This window comes from Mastomys coucha, unplaced genomic scaffold (genome assembly GCF_008632895.1).
Source record: "Mastomys coucha isolate ucsf_1 unplaced genomic scaffold, UCSF_Mcou_1 pScaffold1, whole genome shotgun sequence".
Lineage (NCBI taxonomy): Eukaryota > Metazoa > Chordata > Mammalia > Rodentia > Muridae > Mastomys > Mastomys coucha.
Genome location: NW_022196891.1, coordinates 23,921,744 through 23,941,342, shown reverse-complemented (window position 1 = coordinate 23,941,342; position 19,599 = coordinate 23,921,744). Strand labels below are relative to the sequence as shown.

At 48.3% G+C, this 19,599-nt stretch overlaps 1 protein-coding gene across 8 annotated transcripts in view; it reads right to left on the bottom strand.

The window, feature by feature from the left end:
- Window positions 1-19,599, bottom strand: part of Mgat5 (alpha-1,6-mannosylglycoprotein 6-beta-N-acetylglucosaminyltransferase) — a 293,646-nt gene that overhangs the window by 65,988 nt on the left and 208,059 nt on the right. For all 8 annotated transcript variants that reach the window (XM_031380981.1, XM_031380977.1, XM_031380967.1 and 5 more), the window contains one exon: window positions 10,357-10,490. In XM_031380981.1, coding sequence (XP_031236841.1) covers window positions 10,357-10,490 — 134 coding nt within the window. The remainder of the gene's footprint in view (window positions 1-10,356; window positions 10,491-19,599) is intronic.

Sequence of the window (19,599 nt, the reverse complement as noted above, 5' to 3'; positions counted from 1 at the left end):
GCTGGAAGCACCCACTCTTAGGATATTTCCTGAGCCTCCTGCTTCTCAAGCTGGTTTTGGCTTTTGGGAAAGACCTTCCGGAGCCCGGTCGCTGCTGCCCACCAAGGGCCTTTCCTCCCCCGACAGCTCTTTTGTTATTTTATTTTATTTTTTGTTATTTTATTTTCGAGCTTCAGTGATCTACACATGGCTGCTCGTGCTACTTAGAAGAGCAGCTGAGCACAGAGCAGCAATGGTCAGTGGACCGGCGGGTCACGTGACTCCTGGGCTGCTCCACGGGTGGGTCACGTGACTCCTGGGCTGCTCCACTGGCTCCCTAAGCACCCAGAACAAAGCCTAAGAATCTGCCAGTCATCATTCCGGCCTTGGGCCTTGTACTGCTGCTCCCGGGCGGGCGTAACTAACCGTGCAGAAGGTTAGTTATCCAAACCCCCATCCACACCTTACGGGAGACTGTCTCTTCTAAAGTCTCCAACGCTTCATTCTAGCATCTCAAGGATTTGTTCCACGAGTCAACGAGAGTGCCTGGTAGCTTGTGAAGTCCCTACCAGATGCTATCTGGGTTAGCGGGCAAGCACTCTTTATTTTTATGCTTTTGGTTTTAAATACTATAGTTATATTTACTTATTTGTGTTGGTGGAGGCAGGTGGGAGGTGATATGACAAAGTCTAGGGACGAGCTTTCTCTCTCTCAACACGTGGGGCTGGGGGCCTGAACTCACGTACTCAGGCCCAGCTATAGCACTCTCATCCACCCCACCATCTCACCGGCCCTGTGTTTATGTATTTGAGACAGGGTTTTGTGTTGCCCAGGCTGGTCTTTGTCTTGCTATGTAGCTGAGACTGGCCTCGATCCTGCTACTTCCACCTCCCAAGGGTTGAGGCTGTAGGTGTGCTATGGGCATGGTGCTGGGGAGGGAACCCAGCGCCTCCTGCGTTCTCCCCTTGAACCGTACCCTCTGGCTTTGAAACTGCAAACACCTCTGAGCTTCTGACCAGCCCTGGAGACCCTAGATGGCACCCTCAGATAGGCTGTCACCCTAAGCACGATCCAGTCCCTGGATTCGGGAGTAGCACGCGCTAGTTCCGAACAGTCATGGGGTTACAACTAGACACTGTCTAGATTTTCAAAATAAGCTTGAATTTTTGGTGTTCCTGATGACCTATTTTCTTCTCTCTCCCGTCCTTCCCCACTGCCCCCCCCCGCCCCCCGCGTCCCAGTCTCTGCCCCCTTCCTGTGGAGGTGTGCACATGGACGTGGTCAGAAGATGACCTTGGGTGCCACCCACCTTATTTATTTTTGGCTTCTTCATTTCCTTTACCGCCTGTATTAAATAGTTCTTTGTTTACATGTTATACATGGGCTATACACATGTTATACACATGTCATAGATGCATTCTGATCACTCGCCTCCCTCACTCTCCTGCAGGTTCCTCCCCTGTTTACCCCTTTTCCTTACTAGTCCTTGTCCCAGTTTTGTTCTGTTGAGTTGTTTTATCATCATCATCATCATCATCATCATCATCATCATCATCATCATCATCATCACCACCATCATCATCACTATCAACTTATCATTATCTTATTATTTTCAGGGACAGGGTCTTTCACTGGGATCTGAGATTTGGTGTTTCTGAAGACAGACTGGCTAGCCAGAGAGCCTTAAAGATCCTACTGTCTCTACCTCCATGTGCTGCAAGTACAAACACTTGCCACCACGTCCCACTTTTCACACAGGTTCTGGTTCTGGAAATCAAACTTGAGATCTTTATGCTTGTCCAGCAAGCACTTTTCCGAGTGAGCCATCCCTCAGTCCCCCAATGGCATATTTCCTAATCGACAAGAATATTGTGCTGGCTAAACCTAAGAGTCTGGGAGTGGGACTTAGCCTCTGCCAGACCTAAGATGTACTATACACACAGCTGTGACTGTGCCAGCCTGGGGTTCTCCTTGCAGGGTGCTCCCTCCATCCCCCTCCACCCTCCCTGACCTCTCTGCCACTCACATTCTGTCAGGACAACCTGAGGGGTGCCAGGGACCTTACAGCCGGAGAGACCAAATGCCCCGGTACTGGAGACTCCGCCCCTGTGACTGCAGCCACAGAGGTAGGGGCTGGATGGCTTCCCACATGGCTCTCGCTTGAGTTTAGCCACCTCTGATCTGATGTTCCTGGAAACACTCAACTCTTTCTGTCCCTTTGCAGCTTGGTCCCTTCCTCAACAACCTTAGCCTTGGTTAGACCTTGCTCACCTTGCACACCAGTTTCAATTCATTTTCAAAGGACGGGTTTCTGAATCTCTCCACATTTTATCACTTCAGATCAAAAGCACTTTAATTTAATTTGCTCCTAGAGAATTATTTATTTGAGGCAGTTTCACATAGCTCAGGATAGACTTGAACTCCTACTGTTCAAGCCGAGGATGACCTTGAACTTCCGATCCTCTGCTTCCACCTCCCACCCACTGGTATTACAGGTGTGCACCATCACGTCTAGTTATGTGGTACTGGGAATGGAATCTAGGACCTTGTGTATCCTGGGTGAGTGCCTTGTCAACTGAGCTGTATCCTCAGTCCTGAGAATCATACTAGTAACCTAACAGATATCAAGGAAGAGAAGGCATTACTAGAACACATTTACACCCTGTCATGCATTTCTGTCATGGACCGTCTGTCCAATGGAGGCCTGTGTATTATGCACAACTGGCCAACACTGCAGCCACTTTCATTTACCCACTCTGTGCTGTCCGTATAAGGATGAGCCCATCTAACAATGCATTCCCAGAATGTCTTCCCATGCTCAACTGAAGCATGAGTCCATTTACTAAGTCATGCAACCTCCTTCAACCCCTAACAAATATGCGACTGCTTCCATCCATTTTGCAAAAGAACTCAGGGACACCGGAAGCTGAAGTAACTGGTCTCATTAAGAGATGGAATCTCACTATCTCCAAGTGGGCACACTGGTACAAGAGGCAGGGGTCCAATACCCTGAGTGCTTGCAAGGAATGGCACGATGCCTGGTGCTCTGAAATAGGAAGGAAAGGGTTCCTTTATCCTATGTTAAGCCTCACTTGGAGGCCCCTAGTTAATTCTTGGCAGACCCACACCATCCTACTGTCGAGGCATCCCTTAAGCCTCTTATACTCGTGGATACTTTCCGGGCAGCTGGGTTTGTGGCCTCTGCACCTGACCTGCCCCATTTCCCTGCCCTCTGTCCCTCCCCCAGGCTCCTGTCTGGCTCTGTCCTATTTCTGACCCACAAGGCTGTGTGCTAGGTCACTCCCTCCTTACCCCTGATTTTGAAAGAATTAGACAAGGCCAAGGAGGACTCGGGATTATAGCATTCTGGACTCTGGGGATGGGGGAGAACAGGCAGAGAGGCCGCTGTCATTGTGCAGAAGAAAAAGGTGAGACCAGGAGAGCAGAAGCAGCCAAGGTCAGACAGCTGAGAGCATAATCAAGTCTGCTTTTCCTGCCCAGGGCTCCTCCTGCTGCTCCAGACTGTCCGCGGTCAGCATCTCCAGGCTGACAGATGAAAAGGCCGGGGAGAATGTGCTCTTCTGCCAACAGACGAGGAGCTCTTTAAAATGGAAGCAGAGGCTTGCTCAGTCGGAACAGATGATCAGGAAAATGAGACAGAAAAGGTTGCCTGATCTTCTCTGGTCTTTACACTGTATACTCAGCAAATATGAAGGTGCCTGGGTGGGGAGGGGTGCAGCCCAGGCTGGCGTACAGTCAGCCTACAGCCGGTGCTATTTTGTAAGAGCCTTTCAGAGTCCTGGACTGTAAGCTTGGCTGTGTCTGCCTGGTAGGTGTGTGTGCACATGCATGTGGATGCTGGACTCAACCTCAGGCCCTGATCCTCAGAGTCTCTCCACCTTCTCTCTCATTGACAAAGAACTCCTCAAGTAGGCTGGGATCTACCTGTCTCTGCCTCCCCAAAGTTAGAATTACAAAGGTGGTTCCACACTCAACTCCTGTCTATATTTATCTGGAACTCGGGCCCTCTTGTTTGTAGAGAATGTACTTAATGACTGAGCTATCTTCCCAGTTTCATGAGGATTCATTATTTTTCCCACTTATTTATTCATTTATTTGGGAGGGCAGGGGGATGGTGTGTATAGAGGTCAGAGTTGAGATAGTTGGTTCTCTCCTTTGACCCTATGGGTTTCAGGGATCAAACTGAGCTTGTGGGCTCGGCAGCATGCACCTTTACCCAATGAACTCTCCATCATTTTGGATAGTTCCTTTTGTTTCTTATCTCTATTACTTTCTTCTCAGTTATCGCAAGCTATTACTTTAGTTAGAAGAATCTACCACTGGGCCATACTTTTCTGTGTGCCAGGTACAGAACGGATGCAAACGATCTCGGCCTGGTGAGTGGCTGGCTGTCCTCAAAGGAGTCCTTACTCTACCTTCTCCCATGTGCTCCTGGTTAGCCTAGTGGCTACTCCAAGGGCAAGAAACTAGAGGGGGTACTCATCTTATACAGCTCTTTTTACTTTAGAACTGGAATCAAGAGCTTTGCTGGGGCAGGAGACGGGATCGGACGTTAAGTGGGCCTATTGCTCTTGCAGAGGACTTGGTTTCTAGAATCCATTGTCTTAGTCAGGGTTACTACTGGTGTGATGAAACACCATGACCAAAAATAAGTTGGGAAGGAGAGGGTATATTCGGTTTATACTTCCACATCACAGTTCATCATCAAAGGAAGCCAGAACAGGAACTTAACACAGGACAGCAAGCTAGAGGCAGGAGCTGATGCAGAGGCCATGGAGGAGCGCTGCTTGCTGGCTCGCTCCTCATGACTTGTTCAGCCTGCTTTCTTATAGAACCCAGGACTACAAGCCCAGGATGGCATCATTTACAGTTTCTTAATTGACGCTCCCTCCCTTCAGATAATTATACCTTGTGTCAAGTTGACATGAAACGAGCCAGCACGGCCATATTAAGTAGTTCATAGCCACCTTAACGGGTGCTCCAGGGGATCTAATATTCTCTTCTGGCTTCTGGGGCACCCAGGGCTTCATGTGCACACACCCACACATAAAAACATGCACTTACATATAATTTGAGAAGTAATAAAATAAACCATTTTTTAAAAAAGAACTATGCCAACATCAGACTTCAGCAGACTCAACACAATCAATTTCTATTATCTCAATACATATGCTTGGGTTGGCACAAGGTGCCTGTCGATTGATGTCATTCATCTCTGTTATCTGGTGAGAAGGAAGTATGGTCACAGGGTTAACCTACTTACAAAAAAAAAAAAAAGCATTCTTTTCAAGAATTTCAGTCTATTCTCTAATTATAATGGTCTTTGGTGGTTCATTAAAACCACACATTAAAAGCAGTTAATCCCTACTATGAAATCAAATGGAATTTCTCCAAATGACTCCAGTTCCCAATTCTGCCTGCATTTCAATGAAGCCAGAGTCGACCCAATTAGTAAGCCAGATAATTACATAGTTCTTTGGATGGGGCTCTATCTCCGACTCAGAGGTCACTCAGACTCCTTTCCTCTTTCCAGACTTATTTCTGGCTGTTAAAAGCAATGTTGCCACTGCTTTTGAAATATTGCAATCATCACTGCAGAATGCCAGGGTGTTTCTGGGAGGGTAGGCAAAGTACAGTGTGGCTGGTCTTTGATAGCTCGTAGTGACTGTACTGTAAGAGTTCCAAAGACCACAGCTAATCATTATACATGGCAGGGGAAGTATGTGGCTCAGGCGGCGCAGTGCTTGTCCTGTCTGCAGGAAGCCCTGTATTTCGTCTCCATCACTGCATGTATGTAGTATGGTAGTGAAATATTGCCATCTCAGCACCCAGGGAGTGGAGGCAGGAGGATCATGTGTTCAAGGTCATTCTTAGGTACACAGAAAGCTGGAGACCAGTCTGGGAGTCTGGGCTATGAGGTCGAATCTGAAGCTCACCAGTTTGGATAGGCTAGCTGGGCAGGGAACCCTGGGATCCACCCTCTCTGCCTTCCCAGGGCTAGGGCTGCAGGTGTGTTTCAACTTGCACAGCTTTTACTTGGGCTCTGGGGAGCTGAACTCAGACCCTCAGGCTTGTACAGTAAGTACTGTAACAGCTAACTTGTCTCCCAAACTCCCTAGTCCACATTTGAAGAGCCCAGGGCTCTTAGATATTGAGATGGGTTAGGGAAGCTTGTGTGTGTGTTTGTGTGTGTGCAAGGGAGGGAGAGGGAGAGAGGGAGAGGTAGAAGGAGAGAGGGAGAGGGAGAGGGATAGGATGAGGGAGAGGGAGAGGGAGAGGGAGAGGGAGAGAGGCCTGAAGCGAAGGGACATGCTATTGGTTGGAGTTGAAAGTTGAATGTGTGTGCTTTCAGCTACAACCTTGGAGGTTTCAGCTACAACCTTGAAGCTTTCACATGGGTGGGAAGGCAACTTGCTTGTTGCCAGTCAGAATATGGCTGCAGCAAGACAGGCCCTGGGATCTGAAGCAGAAAATGATTTGAATGACTCCCATGGAGAGCTATTCACTCAGAAGAACTGTGAGACTATTGCTGATTTGGCTAGCAGGGAGGTAAGTGGCCAGGAGCAGTGGTTTATCTGCTATGCTAATATCAGCCCTGGGGCTCCTGCTGGATGCTCAGGTTACACAGGTTGGTGGTCAAGGGTCGGAACACCGGAACACGGGAACACCACTTTGTACAGGAAAAGGGACGAGGAGCAGAGGCAAGAGAGGAGGGCGGAGCCCTGACCCTGACTGGCCAATGGGGACTCATCATTGTGAAGGAAGACCAAAAGGAAAGACCTCAGCACTCAGCGATCATGGCGAGGAAGGGCTCTAAGAAGTGGGAACACGCCCTAAGCTGTCATAATGCTGGAGATGGAATGCAGAGTCCAGCATGTGTTGAGAATTTAATCCAGAATGTTTACCACTGCGTCATCTCCATCCCCCACTGGCCCAAGCCAGCTTGCCACAAACCTCGATATTACTGGGAAGAAAGAGCTATCTCCATCAGATTTCCTGGTGGCCTCATCTGAGACATTTCCTAACTGCTATCATGCACGAGGACCCTCCCGACTGGCAGCAGCACCATCCCTAGGCAGGTAGACATAGACTGTAGGAGGAAGGTAGCTGAGCAAGTCAGAGGAAGCAAATCAGAGAGTAAGTGGCATTCCTCAAGAGTTTCTCTGTTTCAGGTCTGCATTGGCTTCCCTCAGTGACAGACCTGTGAGTCAAATAAATCCTTTTCCCCTTCAGGTTGTTCTTGGCCAGTGTTTTCTCACAACAACAGAAACTAAACTAGAACAATGTATTAGTCATTTCGTCAAAGCCTAGAAAGGGAGCCAGCTAGATGTTTCTTTGCACACGGAGTTTTTTCTTCAGAGTGAACTGAATTTTACTGACGTCTTGCTTCACTTCTCCACAAACAAGTTATTCCCCGCCATAATGAAGAGCCCCAAAATGAGTTCTGGAGAAATAGCTCAGTCAATGAAATCTTTTCCTTGGAAGTATGGCGACCTGAGTTGACCACTCAGAACCTATATAAAAAGGCTAGACATAGTGACACCTTTGTAAACAGGCCAGTCCTGGGGAGGTGCTTGCACCCTCTATGTATCCACCTACAGAGAGAGGTAGGGATGATGGGGAGAGGGGAGAAAGAACAGGAGAGGGGAAGAGAGGAGAAGGAGGGAGGGGGTGGCTAAGGAGATGGAAAGGCCGAGTAAATGCATTCTCTGAGAGACTGGGTTTGCCCAGGCCACCCTGAGTTCAGAGGGAGGCGGAGTGGTCCAGGATAGGGCAGCCAGTACATACTGTCCCTCTGTAAGTCAGCTTGCCTTCACTACAATGCTACCATTTTAGTACAGAAGCGTCCACAGACAAAGGGTAGGCATGGCTGTCTTCCAATAACCTAACAGGCCAGACTCTGCATGGCCAGGGTGCACTGACTGTTGACGAAGTTTAAAAACGGGCGGTGAGTATCCTGCAGGTGAGCTGCAGATGCTCCCAGGCTGGACCATTCTCGCCTGGGGAACCAGTTCTCACCATGGCAGTTTGTAACTGGCCCAATAATGATATCAGTGATAGCAACATTTAGTTATGATGTGAGCTACACTACTCAACTTACATTTATTAATTCACGTGACCATCACAGAAGCCCTACTGAGGAGTCCTGTGAACAAAATAGCTTCAATTCCTGAACCAGGGAGATTGAGGGAGAAGGTTAGCCTGGATAATGTGGAAAGAGCCTGTTTCAAAATAACAAGGCTGGTCAGGAGGTCCTCACCTCAACATCTGTAATCCCCAGCAATTTAGGAGGTAGAGGTGAGAGGTTTGTTAAAGAGTTTGAGGTCAGCCTGGGCTATAGACTCAATACTACTAGACTGACTTAGGCTACGCAGTGTCTAGTCAGAAAGTAGAAATTATGAACAGGAAGTACAAGAGGGCTACAAATCCTCAAGGCTACTTCCTCTAGGGAGGCCCCACCTCCTAAAAGTGCCAACATTTCCCAAAATAGTACCACCAGCTCAGTACCAATATGGCACATGAGCCCATGGGGGAAATTCACATCCACCGCACAATATACTCGCTTTTTATGCACATGGGATGAGAGTCATTTCCTGCAGTTTTGAGTTCAGACCCTGCCCCGCCCCTGCCACATGATGCTGGGGTGAATTTTTCCACCCCGTCCCCCCACCTCTCAGCATGATGATGGCACCGAGTATTTTGGATTTCAAAACTTTTAGTTAGTAATATTCAACTTGTGATGGCACATAAGGAATAACCCTTTATTTTACGACTCCAGGAATTCCCCGGTCTTAGGATCACGTGATATCAGTGTATGCCAGATAATTATGCTGGGGAGCCTCCCTGAGCACTGTAGGATGCTTACAATATTTCTACCCATCGGACAGTACTACTATTACCAGACATGACAATCAAAATTATCTGGAGACACTGCCAGGTTGCCCTTTGGAGGCGGGAGGCAGTGACACTGTCCCGAGGTGAGAACCATTATACTACAGAGTACAGAATTTAGCTGTCTATAATAGATTCCCATCATCTGGGAATGAGTCAGTGTCTATAATAGCCAGTGGGACCAGCAAGGTGGCTTATTCCAGGAAGGTACCAATTGCCACTAAGCCTGGCACCCTGAGTTCGAGCTCAAGAACATCGAACTTACATGGTAGAAGGAGAGAACCGACTGCTCCTGCAAGATGTCCTCTGACCTCCGCATGCATGCGTAGTCATTCACTCACACACATGCATGCATATGTCATTCACTCACACACATGCATGCATATGTCATTCACTCACACACATGCATGCATATGTCATTCACTCACATGCATGCATATGTATGTCATTCACTCATACACATGCATAGTCATTCACTCACACACATGCATACATGTCATTCACTCACATGCATGCAGTTATTCACTAACACATGTGCATGCATACGTCATTCACTCACCCACATGCATGCATTCGTCATTCACTCATACATGCATGCATACGTCATTCACTCACATACAAAGAAATGAATACATGTGGGAAAAAAAACTATACCAGTTTCCTTGTTCTCTTGATATAGTCGACACTGCAGAGCTAAGAGTGGGCAACACCTCGCTCTCTGAATACTATATCAGGAAAACCACCTAGACCTCCTGGCTGGGCATGTCCCAGATGCCTTCAGGGGTCAGTTTCTAACTTCCTTCATGGGGTAGACACAAAGCATGAGCTCACAGCTATGATTATCCCAAGAAGGATTTTACTGGACATTTAGGGAGAGGTATGTTTGAAAGTCATGGGGATGTCTGTCCTCCAAATGTCTTTTAAGGTTACAAGATTGGCTCTCTGCAGCTGATACATTATAAATAAAGAGATTGGTAACCTTCTAAACCATGCTTCACTGGGATTTTAAAGGTATGCTTCATATTGAACTTGCGGACTCAGCTAGGCTGGCTGACCAGCGTCCCCTAGGGATCCTCTGTCTTTGCATCCACCAAGCACTGTAGGAGTTGCAAGCATGTGCCATCATGCCCAGCTTTTTGTGGGGTGCTAAAGCTCTGAGTTTAAGTCTCCAAGCTTGGTCAAAGAGCACATTACCCACGCAGTCGCTCCCTAGCCTGCGGCTCTCATCTAACATGCAAACCAGTAAAAAGTTTGGGGGAGAGTTGCTGTTAGTGGAGACAAGGACCCCCAGCCCCAGTTAAGATACCAGCCCGCTGGAGCAACCCATCCCCTGAACACTTCCGTTAATGTCTAGTGGGCAGAAGCCCTGGGCATTTGGCTTGATTACTCCCCAGATCAAAGCAAAATTAAATTACCTCACAAGCTTCCTTTTAGAGAGCTCGACACGCAGGCGGGCTGACTCACCTTCCAGAAACTATCCACTTTGCCATACACAAGGGACTGGTTCTGCCTTTTGATCTCGTTAATGTGGTGGATGTCGCTGGAGTTCAGGTGCTGCTCGACCACGAAGCCCAGAAAGCTGTTGTCTGGGGTATGAGCTGAGGGGGGAAGCAGAAGACAGGGCCGTGAGCGGTTAACCGGCACAGAAGAGCAGAGGCATGACAGCCGACACAGGCCAGTGCTGACGACTGGAGCGTTTGCTCTTTATTTGGTCCCCCCTCATCCGGGAGCTCACAGTCTACGCTGATCCCAGCTGTGTTTACCGGCTTGTTTGGGTAAATAAAAACCAAGCGGCCTAATCTACAACCTCACCTCCACTGTGGCTGATTCTCTGAGAAAAGATGTACAGGGGCTGGGGGCATGGCTGAGCTGGGCGGTGGGGAGCCAGCACAGCCCAATCTCTTGCCGGGCTAAGCCTGGCAATTAGAGGGTGACCGGTTGAGATGGCTCTGTGGGGGGAGAGGAGGAAGGTACCTGCGACACGTGTGGGCATCTGAGTTTTATCTATTATATTGTGTGCAGAGAAGAAGCTGGGTGTGGTGGTGTGCATCTGTAATCCTAGCGTGGGTGGGGAGTCAGGTGGATCCCAGGGACTCTCTGGCCAGCCAGGCTAGCAGAAAAAAAGATAAACTCAAGGTTCACCGAGAGACTCTGTCTCAAAATAGACAGACAGACAGACAGACAGATAGAAAAAAAACTAAAAAGGAAAGTGATTGAAAATAAACATCAACCTTTGGCACACACACACACACACACACATACATACACACACACACAAGACATACAGTCATGGACTACACTACTATAGTTAAATATGGATTGTATAAACAACAGCTGTCCCTTGAGGTTCATGGCTCGATGACATCCTAGCCATCTCGGCTTGGTAGGCACAGGCTAGGCTGCCTATATGACAGCTACACACTGCGTTTTGGGGCAGGGTTTCTCTGTGAAGCTCTGGCTGTCCTACAACTTGCTCTGTAGACCAGGCTGGCCTTGAACTCACAGAGATCTGCCTTCCTCTGCTTTCTATGTGGGCTCTGGGAATTGAATTTAGGTTTCCCTGTGGCTATCATTTTAACAAGTGGGGTCACTGCCTCAGCCCACATGATTTTCAAGTATGTTTCACCAAGAGGGGACTATCTGATTGGAAGACAATTCTCTCTTGATTAGATAGCAACCCTCATCAACTCTACCTCCCATCTTGTTCAGATAAATTTCAGCTTGTCGGGTGATGGCTCAGTGAAGGTCACACACTGATGGCTGATAAGAAAGGAAGCAACCCTTGTTTAGCCTGACTCAAAGAAAACCAGCATAACAGAGAAGCGGACTCCCCGAGGAATCGAGACTGGCCACTCTGTGCAAACCACATTCTGAAACTTCAGCCATGACCGTTCACCTTCGGGTGCTGACGTGGAGTTGAGCTTAAGCAAACTTCTCTTTTGCTTTGCTCTGGGTTTCTAAGAGCTAAGGAATGCTTTGCCATTTACAGAGTCAGCCCAGCAGTTGAGAGCGCGTGCCTGCGTGCGTGTGTGTGTGTGTGTGTGTGTGTGTGTGTGTGTGTGTGCGTGCCTGCGTGCATGTGTGTGTGTGCCTGCATGTGTGCGTGCGTGTGCGTGCGTGCGTGCATGTATGTGTGTGTCTGGTGGAAAGGGGTGGGATTCACACACAAGTGTCACTATATGCATATGGGAGCCAGAGTTCTGATGTCTTCCTCAATCGATTTCCACCTTATCGATTTTCTAAGCCATTTATAAATTTTATGTGTATAGGTGTGTGCCTGCATGAGGCCAGAAGAGGGCATCAGAGGTGCTTGAACCTGAAGGGCAGTGTGTGCTTTTAAGCACTGAGTTGTATCTTTGGCCCCCTCACCCTCACCCCAACACAGACAGTGTCTATCGCTGAACTCTCTGCTTCTGGCCAGTGAGCTCCATTAATCTACCCATTTCCATCTCCCAGAGGCTGGGATGGTGAGCGAGTGAGTGCTGCCACACCAGGCAGTTTTATGTGGGTGCTGAGGATGGACTTTATCCCCCGGAGTGAGCCACTTCCCAGCCTCCAGAGACCTTCTCAACCCATCAGAGATGACCTGCTCGGAGTGAGACACCCCAGCTCTGTTCTCATCCTGATGAAGAGGAAGAGAGGCGGTGCCGCAAAGGCGCTCTGTGGAGATGCACAGGCTACATACACTTCTTGTCACCAGGTCATCTCCAAGGCAGGGAGGGGCCTAAAGAGGGCCACAGGAGGAGGGGCTGACAGGGCTCTGGGCTCAGTCAGGCCAATCTGTTACTCCATTTCTGGGTTTTTGAACACGTGCCCAGAGGCAAGGGCCATGGCTACAGTTAGCTGGAGAGGAAATTACTGAATTAATTCGATGGCCAATGAGAGACAAAGCAAGAGCTGGCTGCTGGCTGCTTTTCTGCTAGTTTTCCTTTTTTGAGGAGCGCAGAGGGGAGGGCACTAGAACTGGCAGGAACAGGGCGATGGCAAGACAGCCCGTGCATGCTAAGCACCCCTTCCTTTGTTTCTCTTGGGGCTCTAGACTTTAAGATGATAGTTTTAAACTTGTATTTTCAGGAAACGGTTGGAGTGACTAACACTCCACTCTTGGGATATGTGTTCTGTGACTCAGTTTGTCTACGTCCTCATATGGGCACTTACAACACAATGACTATCTAAAGTATTTTTTTGTCTCAAAGTCTAAGTAACACAACTTGCCACCAGACCCTGGGGTTTTAAAACATGAAGGCACAAGACTCCCCCCTCCTCCCAAAACACACACACACACACACACACACACACACACACACACACAGCAGGTGATTCTAACTGACCTCAGGCTCCCTGTGGCTGGCTACAAGGGGTTGCCCGGCAGCTGTGTGCATCCAGGCATCTGTGGTAAAAACCCTACTCCACACAAGCATTCTTCATTCTGCTTATAAAGCCTCCAAAGCCACAGATACTACCAAACGTGACCTTCTTGGCTGCTGGAGAAAAGGCTCAGTGGTTAAGAGCACTCGCTGCCCCTGCAGGTGATCCCAGCATGGTTCCCACGAGTGGCAGGTCACAGCCACCTGTAACTCTGGTCCAGGGGGACTCCATGCCTCTGGCCTTGTTGGCACCTGCGCCTTCCCGCCAAATCACACATGTACATACACATGTTTTACAAACTGACTTTTCATCTGGCTCTAACCTCAACCCAAGTTTCTTTTTTGCTTTGCCTTATGTTGAGAACACAGGCATCATTGGCTGTGGTTGGAAGGGCATGTGGGCGAATATTTGCATTTCAAAGGAAATCAGTAAAATTACACTGTAAAGGAGACTCGGGGACCACTGCACTTTCTGGAATCAGTCCATCCCAGAAGGGAAACACATGGGAGTTCTATAGAAACCACCCTGATATCCCAGTTCTCTTCACTTTCCAAGTTCTGTTCCAAGCAAGTGTGATGACAAATCCTGTCAACTAGAAGGGAGCTGGGACCACCCAGGAGAGCAGCCTCTGGACAACTCTGTGAGGAAGTTTCTAGATTGTGTAAGCTGAGGTGGGAAGCACCGTACCATGGGCTGGGGTCCTGGACTGAAAGGAAGGGAGAAATCGAGCTGAGCACCGGCATCCATCGCTTTCTGCTTCCTGACTGTGTCATGTGACCAGCTGCCTCCTGCTCCTGCTCCCATGCCTTCTGTGCCTCGATGAACTGTAACAGGCACCCCACTCCACCCCCACGCCGACTATGAGCCAAATTTCGATTTCTCCCTTAAGTCTCTCTGTTAGGGGTTTTGTCCCAGCAACAAGGAACATGAAGAACAGAGCATATGACAGCAACTCTTTCATCCCTCACTTCCACAACTCTGTAACAGATGAAGACACCGGGTTCTCGCTAGTCTAAAGCCAGGAAGTGGCAGTCCTGAGATTCTGAGGCAGAGTGCACCTTCCCACTTCTAACGGACAGCATCATAGTATACATCTTATGCTCTGTGCCCTATGAATCATGGCAACAAACCATGCTTTCAGAGGAAAACCATGGTCGACTACAGTACAGAACACAAACCATGATATCCACATTATATACTATTATACATGTATACGCCATATCAGTGCAGTTTTTTTTTTTTTTTCCCGAGACAGGGTTTCTCTGTGTAGCCCTGGCTGTCCTGGAACTCACTCTGTAGACCAGCCTGGCCTTGAACTCAGAAATCTCCTTTCCTTTTCAGAGATCCAGCTTCCAAGTGCTGGGATTAAAGGTATGCGCCACCACCCAGAGGTTTTTTTGTTTTTGTTTTTGTTTTTTTGAGACATGTTCTCACGTAGCTTGGGTTGGCCTTGAACTCACTATGTAGCTGAGGATGACCTTGAACTTCTGAGCCTCCTGTCTCTCCCTCCAGAGTGCTGGGTGACAAGCATACCACTGTGCCCTGTTTATGTTGTGTTGGGGATGAAATCCAGGGCTACAGGCATGCCGCTTAAGCATTCTTCCCTGTAACAGAGCTACATCCCAGCCCCTCCTGCCTTCTTTAAAGAGAAATGAAAAATTCACAGCAAGGAAATTACCTTTGCTTTCAATCTCCAAGGTCTATTTTTCTCCTGGTAAATCTTAAACACTTCTAAGAATTTTGAGTTATACCCACACTACCTGTTCCCAAAAGCAGAACCCCAAGAACCAGCTTGGGCGGGTTCCTCAGCCTTCATAGCCACCAGGTTTGAGGCGTGTGAACTTCTCAAGATTCATCAAGTACCTCCCTCTTTCCTCTCTTCCTTTTAGACATAGCTCAGGCCATATTGATTTTTGCCAATAAACATGGTTTTCTTCCCCCTAAATACAAACGCTTTAATTGCTTTTCCTGTTATAACTGATACATGTCCTTAGTGTATAACTTTTTCTTTTTTGTAACAGAGAGAGATATAAAGAAGTTACTTATGATTTTACTTGCTTAAAAATAGCCACTACTGGTGGGCCTTACTTTACCCTCTAGGCCTATGGGTAGTTTTTAAGCTTCAGAGTAAAGTGGATACTGTTACTTCTCTCTCTCTCTCTCTCTCTCTCTCTCTCTCTCTCTCTCACACACACACACACACACACACACGTTATTATAGCTACATATGTATGTACGTGCAGATGCCTGTATGTCTGTGAGTGTGTGTGTGTGTGTGTGTGTGTGTGTGTGTGTGTATACCCACCAGAGAATGACCCTGGCTGCCATTTCTCTAGCTGTACACTTAAAAAATAATTATATTTATGCACATGAGTGTCTTCCTCCACATATGTATGTGCACCACATGCATTTTTGGTAACCTTGGAACCAAGAGGAGAATGTTAAATCCCCTTATAGGCACTTAAGAGCCACCATATGGGTTCTAGTTCCTCTCCAAGAGCAGGACTTGCTCTTAACAGCTGAGCCATCTCTCTGGCCCTCAATTTGTTTTGTTTTGTTGTTGCTTTTTTGTTTGTTGGTGGGTTTTGCTCTTCTGGAAACAGGGTCTCTTAGAGTTCAGCAGGCAGGCTAGCCTGGCTGGCCAGCGAGTCCCGGGGTCCTCCTGTCTCTGCCTCCCTAGCACTAGGATTACAAGCACATACCAACCAGTCTGTGTGGCTTTTTAACAAAGGCTCTGGGGATTGACCTCAGATCCTTCAGCTTGCACAGCAAGCTCTTAGGCGAGCCATTTCACCAGCCTATAATCTGGATTTTAAAACTGCACAGAGAGAATAGCTAGAATGTTCAAGTTTTACCCAAATGTATGTTTTCAAATGGTTACGATGCTTGGCTCACTGAGAGGAGGAGGAGGAGGAGGAGGAGGAGGAGGAGGAGGAGGAGGAGGGGGAGAAGGGGATGGAGGAGGAGGAGAAAGGGGTGGAGGAGGAGGAGGAGGAGGAGGAGGAGGAGGAGGAGGAAGACGAAGAGGAGAGGGAGGAGGCTGGGCAAGATCTAGGGAAACAGCAAGGCATAGTGGAACTAAACTCGTGAGTGTCCGAGCTGTCCACAGAGGCGCAGCGGAGCGGGCTGTTCGAGTGTCAAAAAGCACTTTAGGAGGGGATGCCCCTGAGAAGAGGACCCCACCTGAAGGCTGATCCTCAGAGTTAGAGTCCTGGGCTACTCTGACTTGCAGGTCTGTATAGGAATAATAGTCCCTCTGGCTGTCCTCGGAGTAAAACTGTACAGAAGCCCCCGACTTCCGAGACAGCTCCTAGGTTGGCAGGGCAGAGGATCGGCTCACTTCCGAACTTGAACTTCCTGTTGCCGCTGCTGTTCATTCTCAAACACCTCAGGGGCGCAGCCTCAGGAATGGCAGCATCCTGAGGGGAGGGATGGCCACTGAGCCGAAGGCTGGGAATGCTCTACTATCCAGTCAGGAAGTGAGCCCACAAGACTAGAGAGAGGGAAGGCACCACAAGCTCTGAGGGTTCGAACTCCATGCCAACAGCTCTCAAGACACAGCAGGAGGGCTTTGGTGTCCAGTTTGGAAGGCAAACAAGCGGCTTGCTGAGATCTGAGTGAGAACCCGTGCTCAGGAGGAATGACACACTCGTCCCCTTCTTGAAACAAGCCACCACTTAGGGCTAGAGAAACAGCTTAGTAAGCAGAGCGCTTGCTGTGGAGGCACGAGGTCAACTCCGGGTCAACTCCTAGCACCCAATGGAGGAAACCGGCAGTATGTCCTTTTAATCCCAGAACTGGGGAGGTAGAGACAGGTGAATCCCTGAGGCTTGCTGGCCAGCCAGCCTGGCTAAAACTGATGAGTACCACGTCCATGGGAAACCCTTCTCAAAAAGATACTGGAGAATGACTGAGAAAGACACTCCATGTCAAGTCTGGCCTCCAATATGCATACACACAAACACACAGAGTCATCACTCAACGGAGTTAACCAAAGAGTATCACTGTTTTACAGCCGGGCTGGGAATCAGGCATGGCACATACCTATAGACCCTAAAATGCCCAACTACAAACAGAATACACGAAGACATTGTTCCACTGCAAGCCCTGAGATTTGGAAAAGAAACAATAAGGAAATGTGAGGAACGGCAGAAGTTGTCAATGAGCAGTGCTCCGTCAATATAGTAAGGAAATACTGCGCTGGCCTGGTCTATTTCATTTCACATCTCCTAAAGATGGTGTGCCCATATGTACTTTTCTCCTACCAAGGGCTGGACTCCCCGTATTGAATACGTGCCCAAATACTACATCTCCCAAGACAGGTACCTTGAAGATTTAATTCTATGCTTCCAAGGTCACTCCACTTCTGGAGTTTCTCCTTTTGTTGGTGTAGCCAACAGTAAAACAAGCTCAATAGTCTCAACATTGGTACATATTTACATATTACTTATATAAATACCACTTAAATGAAACATTAATACATGTGCCACATTAAAACCACTACCTAAAAAGGGCGGTAGAAATTTAGCCCAGTGGCAAAGTGTTTGCCTATGAGTATAAGACCCTGGGTTTGGTCCTCAGCTCTGGAAAAAAAAAAATAAACAAAAATGAAAAGGGATGAATGGGATCTAGCTCAGTTAGGAACATCATTGTCTACTAATGCATGAAGCCCAGCGTTTCACCCCCAGCACTGTGTGAACTGAGTATGGCTGCTCATGCCTCTAATATCAGTAGTCCTGAGGTAAGAACAGGAGGAGCAGGAGTTCAAGGTCATCCCTGGCTACACAGTGAGTTCAAAGCTACCCTGCAATACATGAGAGCCTACCTCAGAAAATAATTAAAAGGAAAAAAAAAACCCGACACATTTTGGCACTTCTCTTCTCCTTTCAAATGTAGATCACCAGACCAGCCCCAGCTGCCCCACAAGCTGATCTTGTTACACAGGGAGGAAGGGACCCTCTGGACCAGAGGACTGGAGGTCACTAAGGGCAGAGCCTGGCGAGTGAGGTACAGATTTGGCTCTCTATTGCGAAGTTCCTAGCCTCGGCATGCCTCGACATGATGAATGCCGCACTGTGCCTCATTTCCTGCCCTATTTCCATATTCCCCGTGCTGAAGAGAGCCCTGTCTGTGGAAAGTTCTCCACCAACTCGTTACCTGATGGGTTTCACTGAGGCTGACGATCGATCACAGGCTCTGCATTCTCATTAAGAGTTTGAGGGTGCTCATTCCCTAATCCTTCACTCTGCCTGAATTTGCAGGGCTGTTTCCCCATTATGAGCAGTTTCTTATCATCAACCATCTGATTATCTTTGAATATAATTCGTGCTAGAAAGGCAGGAAGATCAAAGCTGGGCTCTCCCTCCTTTATTATTCAGAGGGATGAGATGGTATCCTAGCAACTTGCAAAGGTGACCCGCTACATCTTACTTGGCATATCATTACATCACTTAGAACTCATCAACTGCTCTTTTCTTTCTCCCTTTTAAGACAGGGTCTCAGGTATCTCATGCTAATCTTGACCTTGCCATGTAGCCAAGTAATTGTGACCATTTCATCCTCCTGCCTCCATCTTCTGAGTGTTGTGATTATTGGGTGCAGCAACATACCACGTTAATGTGGCGCTGGGGATGGGACCCAGGACCCAGGACCCAGTCACTCTCGTGACTGAGCTGCACACCCAGCCCCATGGACTGTTTTCTTTCATTCATCTGACTTTAAGCCACTGTAGCCAGTGTTCCTTCGATGCTGCCTGGGGATCGTCTGAAGTCCAGATGCCACCCCTGTGGTCCTTCCTGGATCCCCTGCCTTCCCTGCAATCTGACTTTCTCTAGGAGGGGGTTCTTTAATATGGAAAAAGATGTCTGGGGAAACCTGGTAGGAAGGCTTGCATACTTATGACCCTCATCAGGCTGGCTTAATTTTTGGTCCTTTTCCAAGCACAGAATTGAAAACATTGTGTGTGATGGTATATAGTATATGGTGGTGGTGGTATGTGTGTGTGTGTGCGTGTGTGTGTGTGATGTAGATTGTGTATGGAAGTCAGAAGACGACTTCGGATGCCATTCTTTGGGTATCATCCACCTGGTTTTCTGGAGACTTGAAGCTGAGCTGACTGGCCAGCAGGCTCTAAGGACGCACCTTTCTCTGCCTCCCTCCCCCACCACCCCCAGTGCTGGGATTACAGGCTTGCACCAACATGCCTGGCTTTTTGCTTGAGTTACTGGGATCAAACTCAGGTCTTCGGGCTTGCATGGCGAATCCTTTAACCCATGGAGCCATCTCCCAGGCCAATATTTCATTTTTACGACTTCACTAATACCCCTTTCAGCCTGAAGA